Source organism: Sorex fumeus, unplaced genomic scaffold, assembly GCF_029834395.1.
Source record: "Sorex fumeus unplaced genomic scaffold, SorFum_2.1 ptg000094l, whole genome shotgun sequence".
Taxonomy (NCBI): Eukaryota; Metazoa; Chordata; class Mammalia; order Eulipotyphla; family Soricidae; genus Sorex; species Sorex fumeus.
The window spans coordinates 5,702,060-5,720,449 of record NW_026606151.1 but is presented as its reverse complement, the minus strand read 5'-3'; the positions used below and the strand labels follow the sequence as shown (position 1 = coordinate 5,720,449).

General features: G+C 46.5%; 1 protein-coding gene across 2 annotated transcripts; it reads left to right on the top strand.

The window, feature by feature from the left end:
* Window positions 1-650: 650 nt before the first annotated feature.
* Window positions 651-16,932, top strand: TBC1D7 (TBC1 domain family member 7). 2 transcript variants are annotated; one of them, XM_056132420.1, is made up of 8 exons: window positions 651-761; window positions 1,869-1,988; window positions 3,080-3,160; window positions 4,345-4,532; window positions 8,828-8,965; window positions 14,295-14,440; window positions 15,243-15,372; window positions 16,631-16,932. In XM_056132420.1, the coding sequence occupies exons 2-8, from the start codon at window positions 1,877-1,879 to the stop codon at window positions 16,715-16,717; spliced, it is 882 nt and encodes a 293-aa protein (XP_055988395.1). In that variant the 5' UTR covers window positions 651-761; window positions 1,869-1,876; the 3' UTR covers window positions 16,718-16,932. The 2 variants fall into 2 exon arrangements, with proteins under 2 accessions (XP_055988395.1, XP_055988394.1); XM_056132419.1 differs by having other exon boundaries at window positions 661-761; window positions 1,829-1,988.
* The last annotated feature ends 1,458 nt before the right edge of the window (window positions 16,933-18,390 follow it).

Sequence of the window (18,390 nt, the reverse complement as noted above, 5' to 3'; positions counted from 1 at the left end):
TAAGGAGGTTGCCTAGGCGGATTGGGAGTGGTGACGGTTCCTCTTTGAAATTCCTTTCCTGGCCTTTTATTTCTGCTGGAGCTTCTCTGGGTCTGTTGCTGGGGTCAGGTGAGGTTCTTATCAGGCCATAGCTCCTGTTTTCTGCAAGGTTGGCCTTTGCAGCTTCAGTGCTATTACTTCCCAAGAAATTTACTGCTGGGAAAAACTGTAATGTCACTTCTGCCCTATTTGCCTGCCTACATCAAAATCAGACCCTGGATCACTGATGAGGAAGACGGGGTCGCACTGAGGTGGGGGGACGAGGGGGCGCCTATGCTCCTCCCACGCCCCACCCCGAGCCCCTAAGTCACCCCCTTTTCGCTGGACCTCTTCCACGCCTGCCCACTCCCAGGCCAGTGCTGGGAAAACTTTGGCTCTCTTGCCTGGGTTTTCATTGCTTTGCACATTACAAGGCGCGGGGGTTAGGGAGATAACGCCTTGAAACCAAGTCGAGGGCTCGCACAAACACTGGACAGGGGAGCTCTGGCTCGGGGAACCCCCACCTAAACGCTTCCAAAGGAGCGAGACCCGCCCCTCTCCTAGGTGCGCGCGCGCATCTTTGGCGCACGCTCTCTGCGCACGCGCGCTGCCGGCACCGCCCCGCGACCTGCCGTGACGTCACGCCGCGCCGCCGGGGTCGCGTCTTCCCGGCCGGGCGCTCGGAGCGCGCGGCGCCCCCCGCCGCTTCGGCTCTACCCGGGGGCGCTGCCCGCTGGCTAGAGGTGACGCCCGGGTGGAAGCGGGGGTTCCCCCGGGGTGGGGAGAGGGAGCGTGCGGAGCCTGTGCCACCGCGGCTGGACGCACGGACTCGGAAGACGCGTCTGCCGGGGTTCCTGCAGGGCCCCTTCTCGCCCTGCAGCTGGGGGGATGTGGGGGGCGTTGCTTTTTTCTGCAGGGAAGACACCAGCCTTCTGCAAACTCAGCTTGCCATTGCACTTCTCGAAGCGTGGGGAGTCAGGCGGTGCAGCCGTCTTTTGGAGAACGCGCCGCACCCAGTCTCGGGTCATTGGGGGGGGGGGGGCCCTCGAGACCACCCGACGTTCGATTTCTGAGAGCAGATGCATGAGAAATCCCCCCCTTTTTTCCATCTTCCTCTCGGGGGGCAATCCCTTGCCAGTCGCCCCCGCGTTCCTTTACCCGTCTCTGATGCCCACCCTGATGTCCATTGAATGCTCCTCATCTGCTCTGGGTTTGGAAGATTGATAATGACATTTGATAGGGTTGTGTGGAAAGTGAAAGAAAACTAAGGAACCTGTTGGCTTTGTTATAATAGCTGGGGAAAAAATGCAATTCCTCATAATAGGCCCGTTTTATAAAACAGTTGAGCAAAAAAAAAAAAATTGAAATCTGGAACCAGTGACCCAAGGAAACCATTAACATTTCAGATTGTAGTCTTATTGTCAAGGTTGTCAAGGATGCATAATGTTTGTGAAAGCAGGATTATCGTTCATCCTGTGTGGCAACCGATTTTGCTTGAGGACTGATTTCTCATTCATTCATTTTTCTATTTGCGTAAATAATGACTCTGCTCTCCTAAGGTCGGATTCCCAGTGTAGGAACCCGGCACTATTTAACTATCTTAGAGGGTGTTTGCTTTGTGTCTTAGTTTTTGGCTAAGTGAAGCGGGACAGAGTTGTTTAAAAGGAATGACTTAATGTTGAGTCTGACACAAGGGCAGTTTATCATAGGATTCATAGTATTCATAGATTTATTATGGGATTCAGGAGACAAAGGAGTCACAAGACAAAGTTGGAATTTTTTTTTTTAAAGTTCATTTCTTTGTTTCTAGGCTCACATTCCCCTTTCTCCTGCTCTTATTTTGCTCCAAGGATGAAACATGTCTGAGGACTCTCAGAGAAACTTTCGTTCAGTGTATTATGAGAAAGTGGGATTTCGTGGAGTGGAAGAAAAGAAATCATTAGAAATTCTCCTAAAAGATGACCGTCTGGGTGAGTTATAAGTAAATTGACATTATTGGTTCTTAGTCATCCCAGGTGTTAGGAAATAAATGTTATCTTAAAAAAGTCAAGGGGATTTGTTACCTACCTTAATTTTTTGTGAAAGGATAATAGAATGGTATTTGGGAGAAGTATTTCACTGAAATCGCCAGACATTTTGGAAAGACTCCTTTAGAATTCAGTAATATATTTTCTGTTATTAGCACCCCCCATGTCTGTATTTTTCTTCTTAATTTTTAGAGATCTCATCATAAGCTAAATAAATTTGTGACAGTTCTGGCCATAACTTTTTCTTATTGCATTACATACAATTTTAGTTTCTTCTAAGGCCAGTAATCACAAAGTCTGTTTTGTGTTCAGTGAAAGTAAAATAAATGGAACCATCATTTAAAATAGTACTTATGGGGGGGCTGGAGCCATAGCATAGCGGGTAGGGTGTTTGCCTTGCACGTGGCTGATCTGGTTCGATTCCCAGCATCTCATATGGTCACGTGAGCATGGCCATGGGTAATTCCTTGAGTTCAGAACGCAGGAATAAAAATAGTACTTATGGGCATGAGATTGGCTTTATGGTTTCAAAAACATTTCCCATTAGTTCTTTGATCTTCACTAGCCAATCTGTGCTTTTAGTATGTCTGGTTCTACCATTCTCACTTGACAAGGAGCGATTGAGATCCAGAGCAGCTAGATTTGGTTTACTGGAAATGTGAGTATTCACAGTTGAGGACACTGTGTTAATCCAGTGAAGTCACCTACCTGCTGTGAGCTGTAGTTTCTGTCCAACAAGTTCTCAGTGGGGTTATTAAATGAGAGAAATTCCATGACTAGTAAGGACCTCTAATGTTACAGGGAATGTAACAATATATGCAGAATGCATCTTCTGTAATATAAAATACGAATTGTTTTTAAATAGATGGTTGGTGGACATGGGGTGGACCAGTGTTGCATTCTCTTGATTAGTTCACTGGGTAGTAAACTTCATTTGAAGAAATGAATTCCTCTGCTTTCTTTGTACAAATAAAACCCAGGGCATTTTTCTGTCTGGGATCAGCATGTAAAGTTTCTCTCTTTTCTTCCTTTAGATATTGAGAAACTCTGCACGTTTAGTCAGAGATTCCCTCTCCCGTCCATGTACCGTGCATTGGTATGGAAGGTGCTTCTAGGTATGAGACCCAAGGTGGGAAGACTGAGCTCTAAAAATACTGAACGGTGATACCATTTGTCATTCTACCAGTCAGGAAAATAAGTTTAGGCTCTTTATTGAATATTGGTTCTCCACCTGGAGACTGAATTATTTCTTGTCTGCATACCTCTCAGAAAGTGATTTTATTGGTACCAAATGGTGCTGTGGGGGAGATAATTCAGTTCATAGCAGGGACCAGCTGCAAAAACTGGTGATTGGACTAGAGAGATGGTACTAACAGTTGGGTGCTTGCTTTGCTTATGACTGACCCCAGTTTTATCCTGGCATCACATGTGGTTCCCCGATCATTGCCAGGAGTCACAGAATCAGTAATAGGCCCTGAGCACCACTGGATATGGCCCCTTCCCCCACAACAAAATTTTTAAAAATCTGGTGATAAGCCTGTAGGAGCACAGGGTGACTCTAGGCTAACAACCTCTAAATGAATTAAATCATTATTGTAATTATTACAAAAATCATTATTGCAATTATTCTATAATTGTTAGATATTTAAAAAACTTTTGGAGCACACTTATTCCAGGACTTTTATTTTTTTATTTTTTAAAAATTTTTATTATTGAAGCACCATGAGGTACAGTTGTAGACTTAACAAATTTTTGTGCTTGGGTTTCAATTATATGATGTTCGAGTACCCATCCCTCCACCAGTGCTCATTTTCCACCACCACTGATCCCAGTATCCCTACCCTCGCCCCCCCCCCCCCCCCATCCCACCCTGCCTCTGTGGCAGGACATTTCCTTTTGTTCTTGCTCTCTCCTTTTTGGTGCTGTGGTTTGCAGAAGCGGCATTGAGTAGCAATCATGCGGTCTACAGTCTACTTTCAGCATGCATCTCCCATCCTGGTGGATCCTCCTAACACCCTTTATTTGGTGCTCCCTTCTCTATCTGAGATCCCAGGACTTATAGGATAAAAATGTTGATAGTTTTTTTTTTTAACGTCAGTGATGCTGTTGCCTTCAAATATCTGTAGCATTTACATTTAAGATTTTTTTACAATGAGGAGTTCTCAGAGGCTACGGTCAAATGTTGGTATGAGTTCTAGTCAGAGCTGTGGGCCACGTCACACTGAATTATCTGGGACAGGGGTGCTTGGTGTTGTTTCAGTATCATTCTCTCTAACCCTCACTCTCTGTCTTTGTGCAGGGATCCTCCCTCCTCACCACGAGTCCCATGCCCAGGTGATGCTTTATCGCAAGGAACAGTACTCGGATGTCCTTCACGCCCTCAAAGTGATCCGCTTTGTCAGTGATGCCACGCCTCAGGTCGAAACCTATCTCCGCATGTATCAGCTGGAGTTGGGGAAGTTGCCTCGAAGTCCCTCCTATCCACTGGTCAGTGGTACTTTTGTTTGATACTCTGCTCTCCTCTGCACTCGCCTAGCTTCTCTCTAGTTGTATCATGTTTTGCCTTCTATTGAATAAATGTACATTCTGACCCAGTCTTCCTGTTTTTCAAAATTTATTTTGAAGTAACTTCAAACTCATAGAAAACTTAAAAGAGTAGTACAATAATTCTCATATGCCCTTAACCCACTTTCCCCAGTTATTAACATATTACCTTACTTGTTTTGCTACTTTCTTACATATGCCTACCTTTTTTTTAACTGAACTTTTTTTTATTATTTTTTTTTTCTTAAATTTTTATTAGTGAAACACCATGAGGCACAGTTGTAGACTTACAAATTTTTGTTTTACTGAACTTTTGAGGGTAAAATGCAGATAATATATCCTATTATTGCAGCATCCTTTGGTCTGTACTTCTGAAAGACAAGGACACACGCCAACATGAATTGTTTATAGGGCTGGAGCGATAGCATAGTTGGCAGGGCGTTTTCCTTTGTGCGAGGCCAGTGAGGTCGAGCTGGGTTTAATTCTTCTACCCCCTTGGAGAGCCCGGCAAGCTACTGAGAGTATCTCACCCACATGGCAATGCCTGGCAAGCTACCTGTGACGTATTTGATATGCCAAACACAGTCACAACAAGTCTCACAATGGAGACGTTACTGGGCCCGCTCGAGCAAATCGATGAACAACAGGAGGACAGTGCAGTGCTACAGTCATGGAAAACTACAAATTGACACTGATCTGATAGTAACAGCTAATCTGCACATTCCATTCATGGTTAACCAGTTGTCCCAAAAATGCATTCAGTGACAAATAGGTTTTGCTTCAGGCCTTAGCATTGAAGAGATACTGCTGACTGATGCAGAGACCCTTTGTGGTTTGCTTCTTGCCCCACACATGTCGTTTTCTGATCCAGGATCCAGGATCAGACATTGCCTTTATTGCCAGGTCTTTTTAAGTTGCCTTTAACGTAGTTCAGTTCCTATTTTTTTATAACCTTGACCCTTTTTTGAAGCATACTGGAGAGTAGAATGTTTCTTACCTTGGTTTTGTCTAGAAGTCCTCAGAATTAAAATCGGCTCATGATATTATTGGCAGGATTGCCATAGAAGTATTATATTAATGACTAAATTACTGTTCATTCTGAGCTTGGCTTAAGGTGATATGTGCCAGGTTTCTCCCATGAAAGGTTACTATTTTTCCTTTTGTAATTAGTAAGTAACTGTGGGAAGGTGCTCTTGAGACTTGAAATATTCATCTTCTAACGATTCCAGCCTGAAGCAGATTTTGCTGGGCAGATTGCCAAAGAGTGATTTTCTAACTCCTTATTCACTTCTGCATTAGTTATTAGTGGATTTTTTAATTTTATTTTTCCCCCATAAGGAAGTATTTCCTTCTTCCTTATTTATGTGAATTTAGATTACAAATTCTTTTTTCATTCAGTGATCTCTACATCTGTTATTTATTTTGATGTTTACATTGTCTCAGATTTGAGTAGTGGAGCGCCTTCAAATTTGTCCTGTGTGTCATTTTGACAAGTTGCATCATTTTGAGCATTTCCTTACCTCCTGGCACAGCAGAGGTATTTCAGGCTCATCATCCATTTTTTCCTACCCAAGGAACCAGCCATTTCTTCTCGGAATGGAGCGTGGTATTACCAAGAACAACAACGCAAAGTGTAGTTCATTGTTCCTGGTGTATCTTTGCGTTTCTTTGTTCCCAGCAAACTGGTTCTTACATACTTATATAATTTTACATATTTTTTTTAGGAGTTAGACATTATCATATATATTTTTTTAAAATTTTTATTAGTGAGACACCATGAGGTACAGTTGTAGACTTAAAATTTTGTGCTTGGGTTTCAATTATACAATGATCAAATACCCATCCCTCCACCAGTGCCCATTTCCCGCCACCACGGATCCCAGTATCCCTCCCACCCCCCCATCCCACCCTGCGTCTGTGACAGGGCATATTTTTCTTTGTGTTAGAAGGCTCAGGGTCATACTCTTCCCTCAGGTTTCATGATAACATTTTTGGTTTTGTTTTGGGGAGGGGGACACACACACACAGCGGTGCTCAGGGAATCACTCCTGGCAGGGTTCTGGGAACGTATGCGGTGCCACGGGTCAGACCTGGTCAGTGGTGACATTGCAGTGTCTCCCGGCCTCTCCAGTCTAAATCAGTGTCTTGAGTTCCTTCTAGCCCCATCCTTTCATAGCTGCAACTGCCTTTTTTTTTTTTTTGATAGACATATAAAAAGGTCCCTGTTAGCCTTTAGTATATTTTACTTCTTTGCTCATTTTCCGGTATGTCATTGGCACCGCCGGATGTAGGATAACATTGGTTAGTCCTTTCTGCCTTGCCATGGGGAGCTTAGGTTTATTGGGTCACTCCAGTCACTGTGCTCTCTTCCTCTGTGTTTATTTGTAACCCCTTTCTTTGTGTTCTGTTAACTTGTAAATACTGCTTTCCTCTTCTCCTTAAGTCCTTTGCATAGTCAATTCAGAGCAATGTCCTTTCTGTATGGACACAGGAAGAGATACATTGAGCCTGTAGGGTGGCTCTCCTGGGGACATTTCGCTGTAGATCTCAGACTCTAGTGCTCAGGCCAGATTAATCTTTCCCAACCCCAGCAGGATCCTAATTCAGATGTTACTTTTTGGATCCTCACAGAATCCGTCCATGACCATGCTCTTAACCTATAGTTAAGTATTTTGGCGCTTTGGCCAGGCCCATTTTGATGCCAGGGTAGTTCACTGCTTGCCCTGGGTCTCTCCAGTCTCTTTTCGGGACCCTGCTTTTGGGGTGTTATGAAGTAAGGGCAACCGAGGCTTAAATCGAGAGAACAGATACTTATGGGTGAGTATCATTCAGAGTCAATTAACTCCCAAGGTACAGAAGCATAGCATTATGCTCGTGTCTATACAAAAGAACATTGCTCTGAGTTAACTATGCAAATGACTAAAGAAGAAGAGAAAAGCAATATTTACAAGTTAACGGAGCCTGATTAGGAGATCAAGGTGATTGACCGGTTGGGGAAGCAGAGCACAAAGAAAGAAGTTACAAGTAAACACAGGAGTGGGAGCACTGTGATGGGAGTAACCCAGTAAACCTAAGTTCCCTGTGGCAAGGCAGAAAGGACAAACCAATGTTATCCCACAGCCAGCATCCTCTCTGGCTCCGATCTGCAGGCCCCACGATTCTGTGGTCCTGACCTCTCCCTGGCCTGAGTTTCCCTAGACCCCAACATACCTTAAACTTCATCTCGGATGAATTCCTTGCTTTTCCTTACTTAACTGTTCTTAAAGGGAAGACACAGGGTTGAGGAAAAAGGAGAGGAAAGAATGAGTCTAGCTCCTGGGCTTTGGCTGTATTTATGCAATTCCCAGTTCGAGCTGGCATCTTAACAATCGGAGGGGGCTTACACAAGAAATTGTTCAAAATTGGATTTGCCTGTAAGCTGTACTATTCTGTGAAAGTTACTGTTCTATTCCATTTTTTTTTTTAAATACAACTGTTCTGGTTTGAGAAATAGATGTTTGAGAAATGCCATTCTTCTGATTTCTAAACTTCTAATTCTAGGGGTGTTTTAAACTCTGAAGTGTTGGAAGAGAAAGTGGAATCAGAAAGCTATTTATGAATGCCTTGCAAAGACAATGCTTGATCCTATTGGAGTCCTTTGATTTTTGCAAATTACCGAACTGGCATGTGTCCACCAGTTATTACTTTACAGTTTATCACATCCTTTTGAAAGAAGTTTTCCTCTTGCCCAGAGAATATTTTGGGGTGGAGAGACCCAGCACCATGCTCATGATTCATTTCTCCTATCTCTGATGGCCTCTGTGTTAGAGACAGAACATTCCCGACTGTGGGCCTGCAGCCTGGACATTCATGAGCAAGACCCATTCCAGTCCACCTCACTGGCTTCTCATCCCTGTCTCACTCAAGTTTTCCCTTCAGTAGTGAATGGTGTACTTTGATTTACTTTTTTTTTTTTCCCTTTTGGGTCACACCTGGCGATGCTCAGTGGTTCCTCCTGGCTCTGCACTCAGGAGTCACTCCTGGCAGTGCTCAGGGACCATATGGGATGCTGGGAATTGAACCTGGGTTGGCCGCATGCAAGGCAAATGCCCTACCCGCTGTACTATCGCTCTAGCCCTGTGCGTTGATTTACTAATGCAGTCTCCTAAAAATGTAGGGTTCAGGATTCTCTCTTCATTTAAAAAAAAATGTATTCCTCTCTTTTGTTTTTCTATTGAGATTTACTATTCATCTTTCAGGAGTCGGAAGATGAAGTATTTCTTGCCATTGCTAAAGCCATGGAAGAGATGGTGGAGGACAGCGTGGACTGTTACTGGATCACCCGCTGCTTCGTGAACCAGTTAAATAACAAGTTCCGGGAGGCTTTGCCCCAGCTGGTAAGGGACACACATTTGGGCTGTCAGGATGTGGGAGTGAGCGATGGGATTGCAGATCTCCAGAGAAGATTCTGCACTCTGGGTGCTGCCGCAGGTCTGAGCAGTGCCCTCTCCGATGCAGTCAGCAAATACTGTCCCTACGCCTCTACTACAACCACTCAGCTCTGTTGTCATTGCACCAAAGCTGCCCTGGACAGTACATCAGAGAATAGCCCAGGGCAGGCCAGGGTGTGCCCAGCCTGCTCAACGGGTCCAGAATCCACAACTTGGCCTAGAGTTGTCCTTTGTTGCTAGCTGAGGTTTAAATTTGACTGTGCATCATAGAATGCACAGGGAACAGAAACTTGAGTGTTTTCATCCCCGTAACCAAATTTCAGAGTTAAGGGAGGTACCTCAGTGCAGGGTTAGGGACAGGGACCCAGGCTTCAATCCCCTGGGCCCGAGCATCCTCCGCCATAATCTTCTGTCTTGCCCAAGATATTGGCGGCAGAAGTTCAGGGTCTCAACAGCCTCAGGTGGTTCCATGGCAGCCTGGCCTGTCTGTCCTGGACCTATCTGCTTTGAACATATTTTCCTTCTGTGTCTTTCAGTGGCAGACTGTGCCACATGGCCATGCCTGTCTGCAGTGGAAACTAGGAGCACTGTAGCACTATCCTTCCATTGTTCATAGATTTGCTCGAGCAGGCACCAGTAACATCTCCATTGTGAGACTTGTTGTTACTGTGTCTGGCATATCGAATACGTCACAGGGAGCTTGCCAGGCTTTGCCATGTGGGTGAGATACTCTCGGTAGCTTGCCGGGCTCTTCAAGAGGGATGGAGGGATCAAACCTGGTTCGGCTGTGTGCAAGGCAAACACCCTACCTGCTGTGCCATTGCTCCAGCCCCGGAAGCTAGGAGGTACTTTTATAAACTCTGGTGCATCGCAGAGATAGCCCAAAGGGCTGGTGAACGCTTTGCATGTGGGCACCCAGGTTCCACCCAGGGACCTCCTAGTCCCCCAGCACTGCCAGGAGCTGCTGTTGAGGACCAAAAGGAAAAAGAAACACCAAAAACCAAAAACACAGGAGGGGGTGTTGTCTGCGTTCTCGGACTTGGCGCCATGAGAACCAGGTCAACTTATGCACCTTCCAGAGCCTTGCACAGTTTCAGAGAGTTGGGGATCTTCTTTTCCTTAAAGTTTTCCAGATTGTACAAGAAGAGCTCAATTTCCTTTGTGTGGCTCTTTGTTTTAGTCAAGTGGTTCCTTCCAGCTTTCCTCCTTCCGTTGTTTCCACTGACCGTTGTGTTTGCAGCTGTTGGTCAGTGGAGGGCTTCTTAGCTTCCTGGGAAAGTAGATTTTTGTATTGTCTGTCATCTTTTCGAATGTGTGCAGTTTTACCAAATCACTTGGCATCACCAAGTATGGTGGATTTCCAGTCCTGGAACTGTGTGCAGTGGACAGAGATGGGCTTTTGACAGCAGGAGGATGGACTGTGGCTGCCAGTGGCCTGTTGGTATGCAGGATCCTGCCTGCGTGGCCCCTGGCGTGGCCTCTCTCTGACCTGCTGCTTTTTCTGTTGAGGCCAAGCAGCTACACACAGAGGAGGACCTGGAAAGACCTCTCTCTCTCTCTTTCTCTCTCTCTCTCTCTCTCTCTCTCTCTCTCTCTCTCTCTCTCTGTTGTCACTCTCTTGTAGGAGCCTTGACTGTGTTTAACCGCTAAAGCAAATGAGCTCTCAATGTTTCATGACTGCAGTTATAAAAGTTATCCAAAAAATGTTCGATGGCTTTTGGATACATACCGCCAGCAGTGAACATCTCACTCAAACATCAGTTCCTTGCTCAGGTCCCTTTAATTTAATTTATTTTTTAATGCATATTTATTTATTTATTTGCCTTTTGGTTCACACCCAGGGATGCTCAGGGGTTACTCCTGGCTCTGCACTCAGGAATCACTCCTGGCGGTGCTCGGGGTACCATATGGGATGTTGGGAATCGAACCCGGGTTGGCCGCGTGTAAGGCAAACGCCCTACCCGCTGTGCTATCACTCCAGCCCCTGTCCCTTTTATTGATGTCAGATTTGTATTGATTTTATTGATTTTATTGATGTCAACAAAGGGTAACCTTTGTTGATTGAGTCGTGCTTTGTTTCATTACAAAGTAAGAATTTTAGGATCATTTGTGGGAAGTAACCTAAAGGTTTTCTTGTAGAATGCAGTTATAGTCATCACACCTCTCATGCCTCCCGTTTTCTGTGTACCAAAATTTCAGGCAACATAAATGTTATCTCCTTTCATAAGAAAGTTTACATATGTAAATTGTCCCCCTCCTTCTCTGATGTAACAGAGGCCTGAGTCACACCTTTTCTTTCTCTTGCTTTTCTGTGATTTATGTTGGAGATCGTGCCATGTGATCGAAACATTCCCGTTCTATTTTTTTCTGGCTGCCTCTATAGTTCTGTTGTGTATCTGTACCCTGGTTTATAGTACCTGTGCTTTGTTCTTAGTCATTTAGAATATTTCCTGTCTTTGCTGTTGTACACATGGTCATAGATAAATATCTCTGTGCATACACCTTTTCACATGTTTACAGTATAATTTTTTTTCTTTGGTTTTTGGGGTCATACCTGCCAGTATCCAGGGGTTTTTCCTGGCTCTTTGCTCAGGAATCACTTCTGGTAGGCTTGAGGGACCACGTGGGGTGCTGGGGATCTAACTCGGGTTGGCCCTGTGCAAGGCAAGTGCCCTACTCGCTGCACTATTGCTACGGCCCTGCAGTATAATTTTGGGAATAGTTCCCTAAAAGTGAGTTTGTTGCCTCCATAGTGAATTGCATCTGCTCTTTTCCTAAGGTATTTCTAAATTCCTCATGTAGATCTCATAGTGGTTTCTTTAGTCAACAGGGAGAGGGAATACGAGTGCTGCTGGGGGGTTCGGGGACCATTCCTGGCGATACTTTGCATAACATTGTGACCTTGGTTCTGTGCTGGGGCTGGTGATGCTTTGCTGCCTAGATCCAGTGATACCCGCCTGGGGCAGCTCGCTAATGTTCAGGAGCCCAGACAGCCTCTTCTGTGGTGTTTTGGGGCACTGCGAATCAAACTTGGGAGTTTTGCATGTGCGGCATGAATCCTGTCTCTTTGTGCTGTCTTCTCTAGTACAGTAAGGGAGGTGCTTGCCTCGCACGTGACATGCCTGGGTTCGGGTCCGACACCACATATGGTCCTCCAGAGCATTGCCAGGACTGATCCCAGAGCACAGAGCCAGGAGAAAGTTCCAGGTACCACCTATCACCCAGAGTTGCTATGGGGGTCGTTTGCATCTTCTCTGTGGATAAAGCAGCGAGACAGTTGGTCTTTGTGCTGTCTTTAGCCTTTGAGTTCTCCTCTGTTATATGTGAGGTTGAACATCCTTTTCCTGTGCGTAAGAGCCATTTGCATTTTTTCCTGCAGAGTTTTTCACCTTTTCCTTCTTTGTTTTCGGAAGCTCTTTTTATTAAGACCCTTTGTAATTAGTCTGGGGAATGCTTACAGTATATGTTGGACGGAGGGCCAAATGCTATCTGGTATATTTGGTATGAGTGCAATTAGTAAAAGGCAGGTTCATGTGTGAGATATGCAGCAAAGTGGATGAATGTGAAATTATTAGTGATAATAATTATCTTTGGGTAGAAGTGATCTTTCTATTCTTTTCTGTATTTTTAAGATTTCTTACAATATTATGTATCAGGGAAGATCATTAGAAAAAGGTTAGACTGGCAATAGAGATGTACATTAAATGGTCATCAAGATGTTGACTAACGTATTATATTATTTAATTTACACGATCCGTTCACTCAAAAATTACGCATTGGAAGCTTACCAGGCCAAATAATTCAAGGTTCTGGAGAAGTAGTAGTGACCAAAACTGATAAGATTCCTACTTATCAGTTACAGTCATAGCTCAGAGCCTGATAAAGACAGTATAGTTTCAACTTGTCACGTAACTGTATCAGTGGGTGACTTTTGGCCGCAGTTCCTTAGCTCAGGACATCATGCATCAGTGTCTGTGTGTGTATTCCAACCATGCCACTTTAGTCTACTGGCAGAATCGGCCACAAGGCTGGCCAGGAAAGGCGCCTGGTGAACTAGTACTTGGAAGTAAAGCCCTTGATGTAGGGACTGGTTGGTAGGGTTTGAAAGAAGCTTTAGGAGGAATTCTTTTTTCTTTTTTTCTTTTTTGGGTCACACCTGGCAGTGTTCAGGGGTTACTCCTGGCTCTGCACTCAGGAATTACTCCTGGCGGTGCTCAGGGGACATATGGGGTGCCGGGGATTGAACCGGGTCGGCCCCGTGCAAGGCAACCCCCCTATCTGCTATACTTTTGCTCTGACCTCCCTTTAGGAATTCTTAAAGGGTAGCAGAATTGGACAGAAAGAGATTCCTTGAATGAAAAGGGGGGGGGGGGAGCAAGCCCATATATTTACAGGTGGGCCCATCTTTGCACAACGTGCTCCTGTCCATTCTTTTTGTGTCCCTTCTGGGAGATTGGTTCTAGTTTTGGAAGCCTGGGTGAGGACTCCCTGGGTGATCCTGGCACCCCTATACTGTCCACTGGGCCTGGACCTGTTAGAGTACGTTGTACCCCCCTGTCCCCTCTCTCACCGGGCCTGTGAGCTCATTCCTGCAAGGAGCAGTGTCTGCCAGCTGAGCCCGGGCATCCACATGGGCCAGCTGGTGTATGGTCGCTGATGGAGGGGCCCTGTCTAGTTCCACGCTCTCTTTCTTCCATTTCCTCTAGCTCTCTCTGACTGAGAGACCTCCAGGAGCTCTATCCTGCCAGGAGCCCTGACAGGCAGATACTTAGTCAAGTCCACCTTGGCGTTTGCAGATGGAGGTGACCCGTGGTCCAGTTGTGCTCCGGATAGGGAGGCCAGGCTTTAGGGCTTGACCTGCAGCCCATCCTTTGCCAGTGGACCCTTAGTACAGGTGCTTTTCTTTTTATTTCTTTATTTTTAAAATTTTTAATTTATTTTTACAAAGCTGTTCATGATTGAATTTCAGTCACACAGTTTCAACACCCATCCCTCCACCAGTGTACATTTCCCAGCACCAGTGTCCCCAGGTTCTCTCCCATCACCCCACCCCCTGCCCTGCCTGCCTCTGTGGCAGGCGATTTTCTTCTGTCTCTCCCTCCCTCCCTCCCTCCGTCCATTTGTACAGTGGTTTGCAATATTGATACTGAAAGGTTATCCAGAATATCCCTTACCTTCTTTTAACCCTCAGCTCTTGTCCAGCGTGATCCTTCCCTGCCTTTGTGGACTGTAAGGTACTGTTGCTCACAGGATCTCTCTTCCTTTTAATCACTAGCCAAAGGCATTTGAACAATACTTGAATCTGGAAGACAGCAGGCTGCTGAGTCACCTGAAGACGTGTTCCGCCGTGTCCAGGCTTCCCTACGATCTCTGGTTCAAGAGGTGCTTTGCGGGGTGCTTACCTGACTCCAGTTTACAGAGGCAAGTATTTGCCGAAGGCTCGAGTCTGAAGAGTCCTGGATTTTCATGCGCCCGTTCCTCAGAATAGAAGCCTGTTTTAGAACAGTACAACAGCTTGAAGTGGCCTTCTCAGCACCTAACAAGATGCACAGTCCTGCTTGTTATACCGAGATACAGGAAATTGACATGAATCTAACTGTAATAATACTATCAGAAAACAGGACATGCAAAAGTTGAGTCTCTCAGCATGTTAGAAACGGTACAATACTCAGATCTGAAACGGAGCTTTAGCTTTTGTTTATCAGAACAATGGTGCAGCCTAATCTGGAGAAAATCTTGATAGTTCCTAGTTCCATTATGGCATCTTTATAAAGTAACTGAAGGCAAAGAATTGATGTTCGAACTTAGCTTTTTTATTGGTTCCAGACACGCGTGATTGGTGTCTTGGCGTCCTGGCTCTTCCTGCCAAGATTTCCTGATGCAGTTGAAGGAAGGTGTCCGCAGGGAACCAGGCAGGACAATCTCTATGCTATGTTGAGAGTAATAGCAACTTTAAAGAGTTACAGGAATGAACAGCGTAATTACTGTATGGTCCTTGCAAATGGTTTCTTAAAGTCCTTGGGCAAGTTTAAGAAACTTGAACTATTGGAAATTGAAAATTGAATTGACTGACATTTTATTGGTGGAGATTTTATTTTATCATAGTTCATGGTTGAAATTTATACTTACACTAAAAATCACTTGATTTAACTCTATTTGAGGTGTCTAGGCGAACAATTTTAGATCCATGTCATTTGATTGTCTTTCTTTATTATTTTGGTAGGGTTTGGGATAAAGTCGTGAGTGGATCCTGTAAGATTCTAGTTTTCGTAGCTGTGGAAATTTTATTAACCTTTAAAATAAAAGTGATGGCACTGAACAATGCAGAGAAGATAAAAAGATTTCTGGAAAATGTAAGTGGACTTTATTTTATTTTCACTCTAGAGAGGAAGTTAGTTTAGCAAGCCGGATTTTCCTATTGCAATACTGTTATTTCAGAGAAGCAACATGGCATGCTTTTATAAGAAACAAATTTTCCCTTGAAAAAAGGTCAGCTCATGGGGCCAGAGAGATAACAGAACAGTGGGAAAAGTGGTTGCCTTGCACATAGCCCGCCTGGGTTCGTCCGACACCACGTATGATTCTCCAGAGCCTTCCCAGAGCACAGAGCCAGGAGAAAGCCCCAGGTACCACTGATGACCCCAAGTTTCCAGGGCGGGGGTGCGGGGGAGTTTGAGTTTCCTCTGTGGATAAAGCAGTGAGACAGTTGGTCTGAGACCAAATTCTGTCCCGGGGGACTTGCCCAGAATGGGGAGGGCTGAGTCCTGTCACTCCATGGTGAACAGTCTTCATCACTAGACAGGAAGTGCTCTTGGGGCTGTTTTTATCAGCCTGTTCATTTCTTCTATTACTATCTCTGGTGAAATCCCCGTGGAATTTGTTCAGGTGCTTATGTGTAGCCCCGGTGTGTGTTGAAAGATCTGCGTGAGCGACTCTTCCTCTCTCTCTTTTGGGATGTCCTTAACCCGACAAGAGATAGAAGTCAGAGACTGAATAAATTCCACTGCACCCCCCAAAATCTGTTCTCGTTTTAAAGATGAACGCTTCCATTGGAATGGGGACCCAGTGGAAAAAATAAGGGCCCTGTGAATGTGTGTGGGTAAACGAGTCATCCTGTAATAATTAATGGCTCACATTAATAATTAATGGCTGGCAGGCAGGGCTGAGAATCAGCCCGGGGTTACCTCGTATCACCCTGGATGCAGCCCCAGGAAACAGGACCGGCATCTGGTGTAAAAATGGGCTCTACCTCAGGGTTCTGTGGGTGGGCAGTGCGGGAAATGATCCAGGCCGCCTGACCTTCAGCTCTCAGTAAGTGACCCAGTGACCTGTGACACAGAGGTGAGAGCATTGCATTACACCCGCCGATGCACAGGGGTTATTCCTGACTCCGCACTCAGGAACTACTCCTGGCGGTGCTCAGGGAATCGAACGAAGGTTGGCTACGTGCAAGGCAAACACCCTACCCACTGTGCTATTGTTCCAGCCCCAGTAAGAGCATTTTCTGAAAACCTCTGAAATCTGCAGGACCCAAGTTCTAGGCCAGAGTGAGCGAGGAAGTGAGCTGGGGCGGGAGCATCTCATGTTTCTCTCTGGGTCTCTCGTTCTCAGATTCCCCAGGACAGCTCGGATGCCATCGTGAGCAAGGCCATCGACCTGTGGCACAAGCACTGCGGGACCCCGGTCCATTCCGCGTGAAGCCCCCCACGGCCAGGGGTGGTCGGTCACGCCTGCCCTGACCGCCTTGTTTGTTCTCGGGACACGCCGTGCTAACCTGACTGAAAGGAGGAGATTTTGGGGATTTGCTTTGGTGCTCAGAGAGAGAAAGAGAGAGAGAGAGAGAGAGAGAGTGTGCGTGTGTGTGTGTGTTTCCCTCTTTTTATTCCTTCTCCAGTAAAATTATTTAATTCAGATTCCTGATGTGTCCATCCCGTGCGGACATCCCGAGTTCAGTGCCAAAGAGCAGTTTTCCCAAAGAGGTGTCGGGAAATAGCACCCGTGTTCCTGGCCCTTCTGTGCCGGTGGATGGGTGGGTGCTCTGGTCCCCGTGAGTGGCCCGCTCTCTCCCTCATTAGCTCAGATGCTCTCAACTTCTGGAGGTAAGAGGAGCAGAGCTGCCTTTTGTTGACAGCCCAGCTTCCGCTGTCCTTGGGCTCAGCGCTCGTCCCCTCTGAAGCTGGCCGCCTTCTGAGCATCCATCTCATCTCGCTCCATAGATGTGATTACAGGCCTTGATTTTTTAAAATTCCCCTCGGTTGGAATGAAATGGTGATGGGGCCGAGCAGCAGAGCTGTGCCTGCCGGGGGCGGGGAGCAAGGTGGGGGGTGTTTGGCCCTTTGGCCTGATGCCAGCTTTCCCCAGGTGGCTGAGTGGCCTGGTTCAGGCGAGGAGGAGGAGGAGGAAGGGGGGATCGGAGGTTGGAGGAAGAGGAGGAGGAGGAGGAGGAGGAAGGGAGGTGGGGGAAGGAGGAGTATGAGGAGGGGGATCAGGGAGGAGGAGGAGGGGATGGGGAGGGAGAGTCAAGGGAGGGAGGGGGGTTGCAGGGAAGAGGAGAAGGGCTTTGAGGGGGAGGAGAAGGAGGAGGGGGTTTGGGGGAAGAGCCGGAGGAGGAGGTGGCAGGTGAAGTGGAACAGCCCAGGCCCACAGGCCAGTCCGGAGCTGGGGTGGAGAGTTCATGCGGCCCCCACCCCGCCCCCAGCAGAGGAGGGGACAGTGCAAAGCTGGCACTTTAATAGGGAGAGCTCAGCCCCTCCCTGCCGCATCGAGTACCTGCTGAGAAGGAGTCCAGACTAAACCTAAACCCAGACATCGGAACCAGATGGTCTTGGCTCACCACCAAGAGGACTTCAAAAGCAAACAGAAGAACTGCTCTCAGTTGCTTTTGAGGCCTCTGCCCACCCGTCAGTGTTTGCTGCATTTTCCCCATCAGTGGGGGTCCCAGGCTCCAGGGCTCGCTGCAGCTCCTGAGGCACGAACTGGCTCTGGGGTTTTGAACTCTCCACCTCATCCTTGCAGGTCTGCGTCCTTGAGGCCCGGTGCAATAAAGACTTTCATAAGCGTCACACGGCGCTTTCTCCAGCCAATCCTCGGCACCTGAGGAATTCCCAGTGCTGCTGGGAAAATGAGAAGTGATTCTGGCTGCAGTTCTGGGGAGCTGTTGAAGTCCACACACAAGTCACGGAGCTGAGGGTTCTACTTCTGTTTCAGTCACGAGCCACTTTTCAGACAAATGGAGGCTGTAAAGTTCAGAGGTATGAGTGAGCCCCCATTCCAGAGGAAGAAGAAAACAGGAACAGTCTCTGAACGAGGGCAGTGTCATGATCCGTGTTCCTCATCACCCCCCAGTCCTGAGGGAAGACACAGTGACAGAG

Coding starts and splice junctions, on each gene's coding strand:
- TBC1D7 (XM_056132420.1), top strand. CDS start 1,877: ATGTCTGAGGACTCTCAGAGAAACTTTCGTTCAGTGTATTATGAGAAA. Junction 1,989..3,079: donor CCTAAAAGATGACCGTCTGG/GTGAGTTATAAG, acceptor TTCTTCCTTTAG/ATATTGAGAAACTCTGCACG. Junction 8,966..14,294: donor GGGAGGCTTTGCCCCAGCTG/GTAAGGGACACA, acceptor TTTAATCACTAG/CCAAAGGCATTTGAACAATA.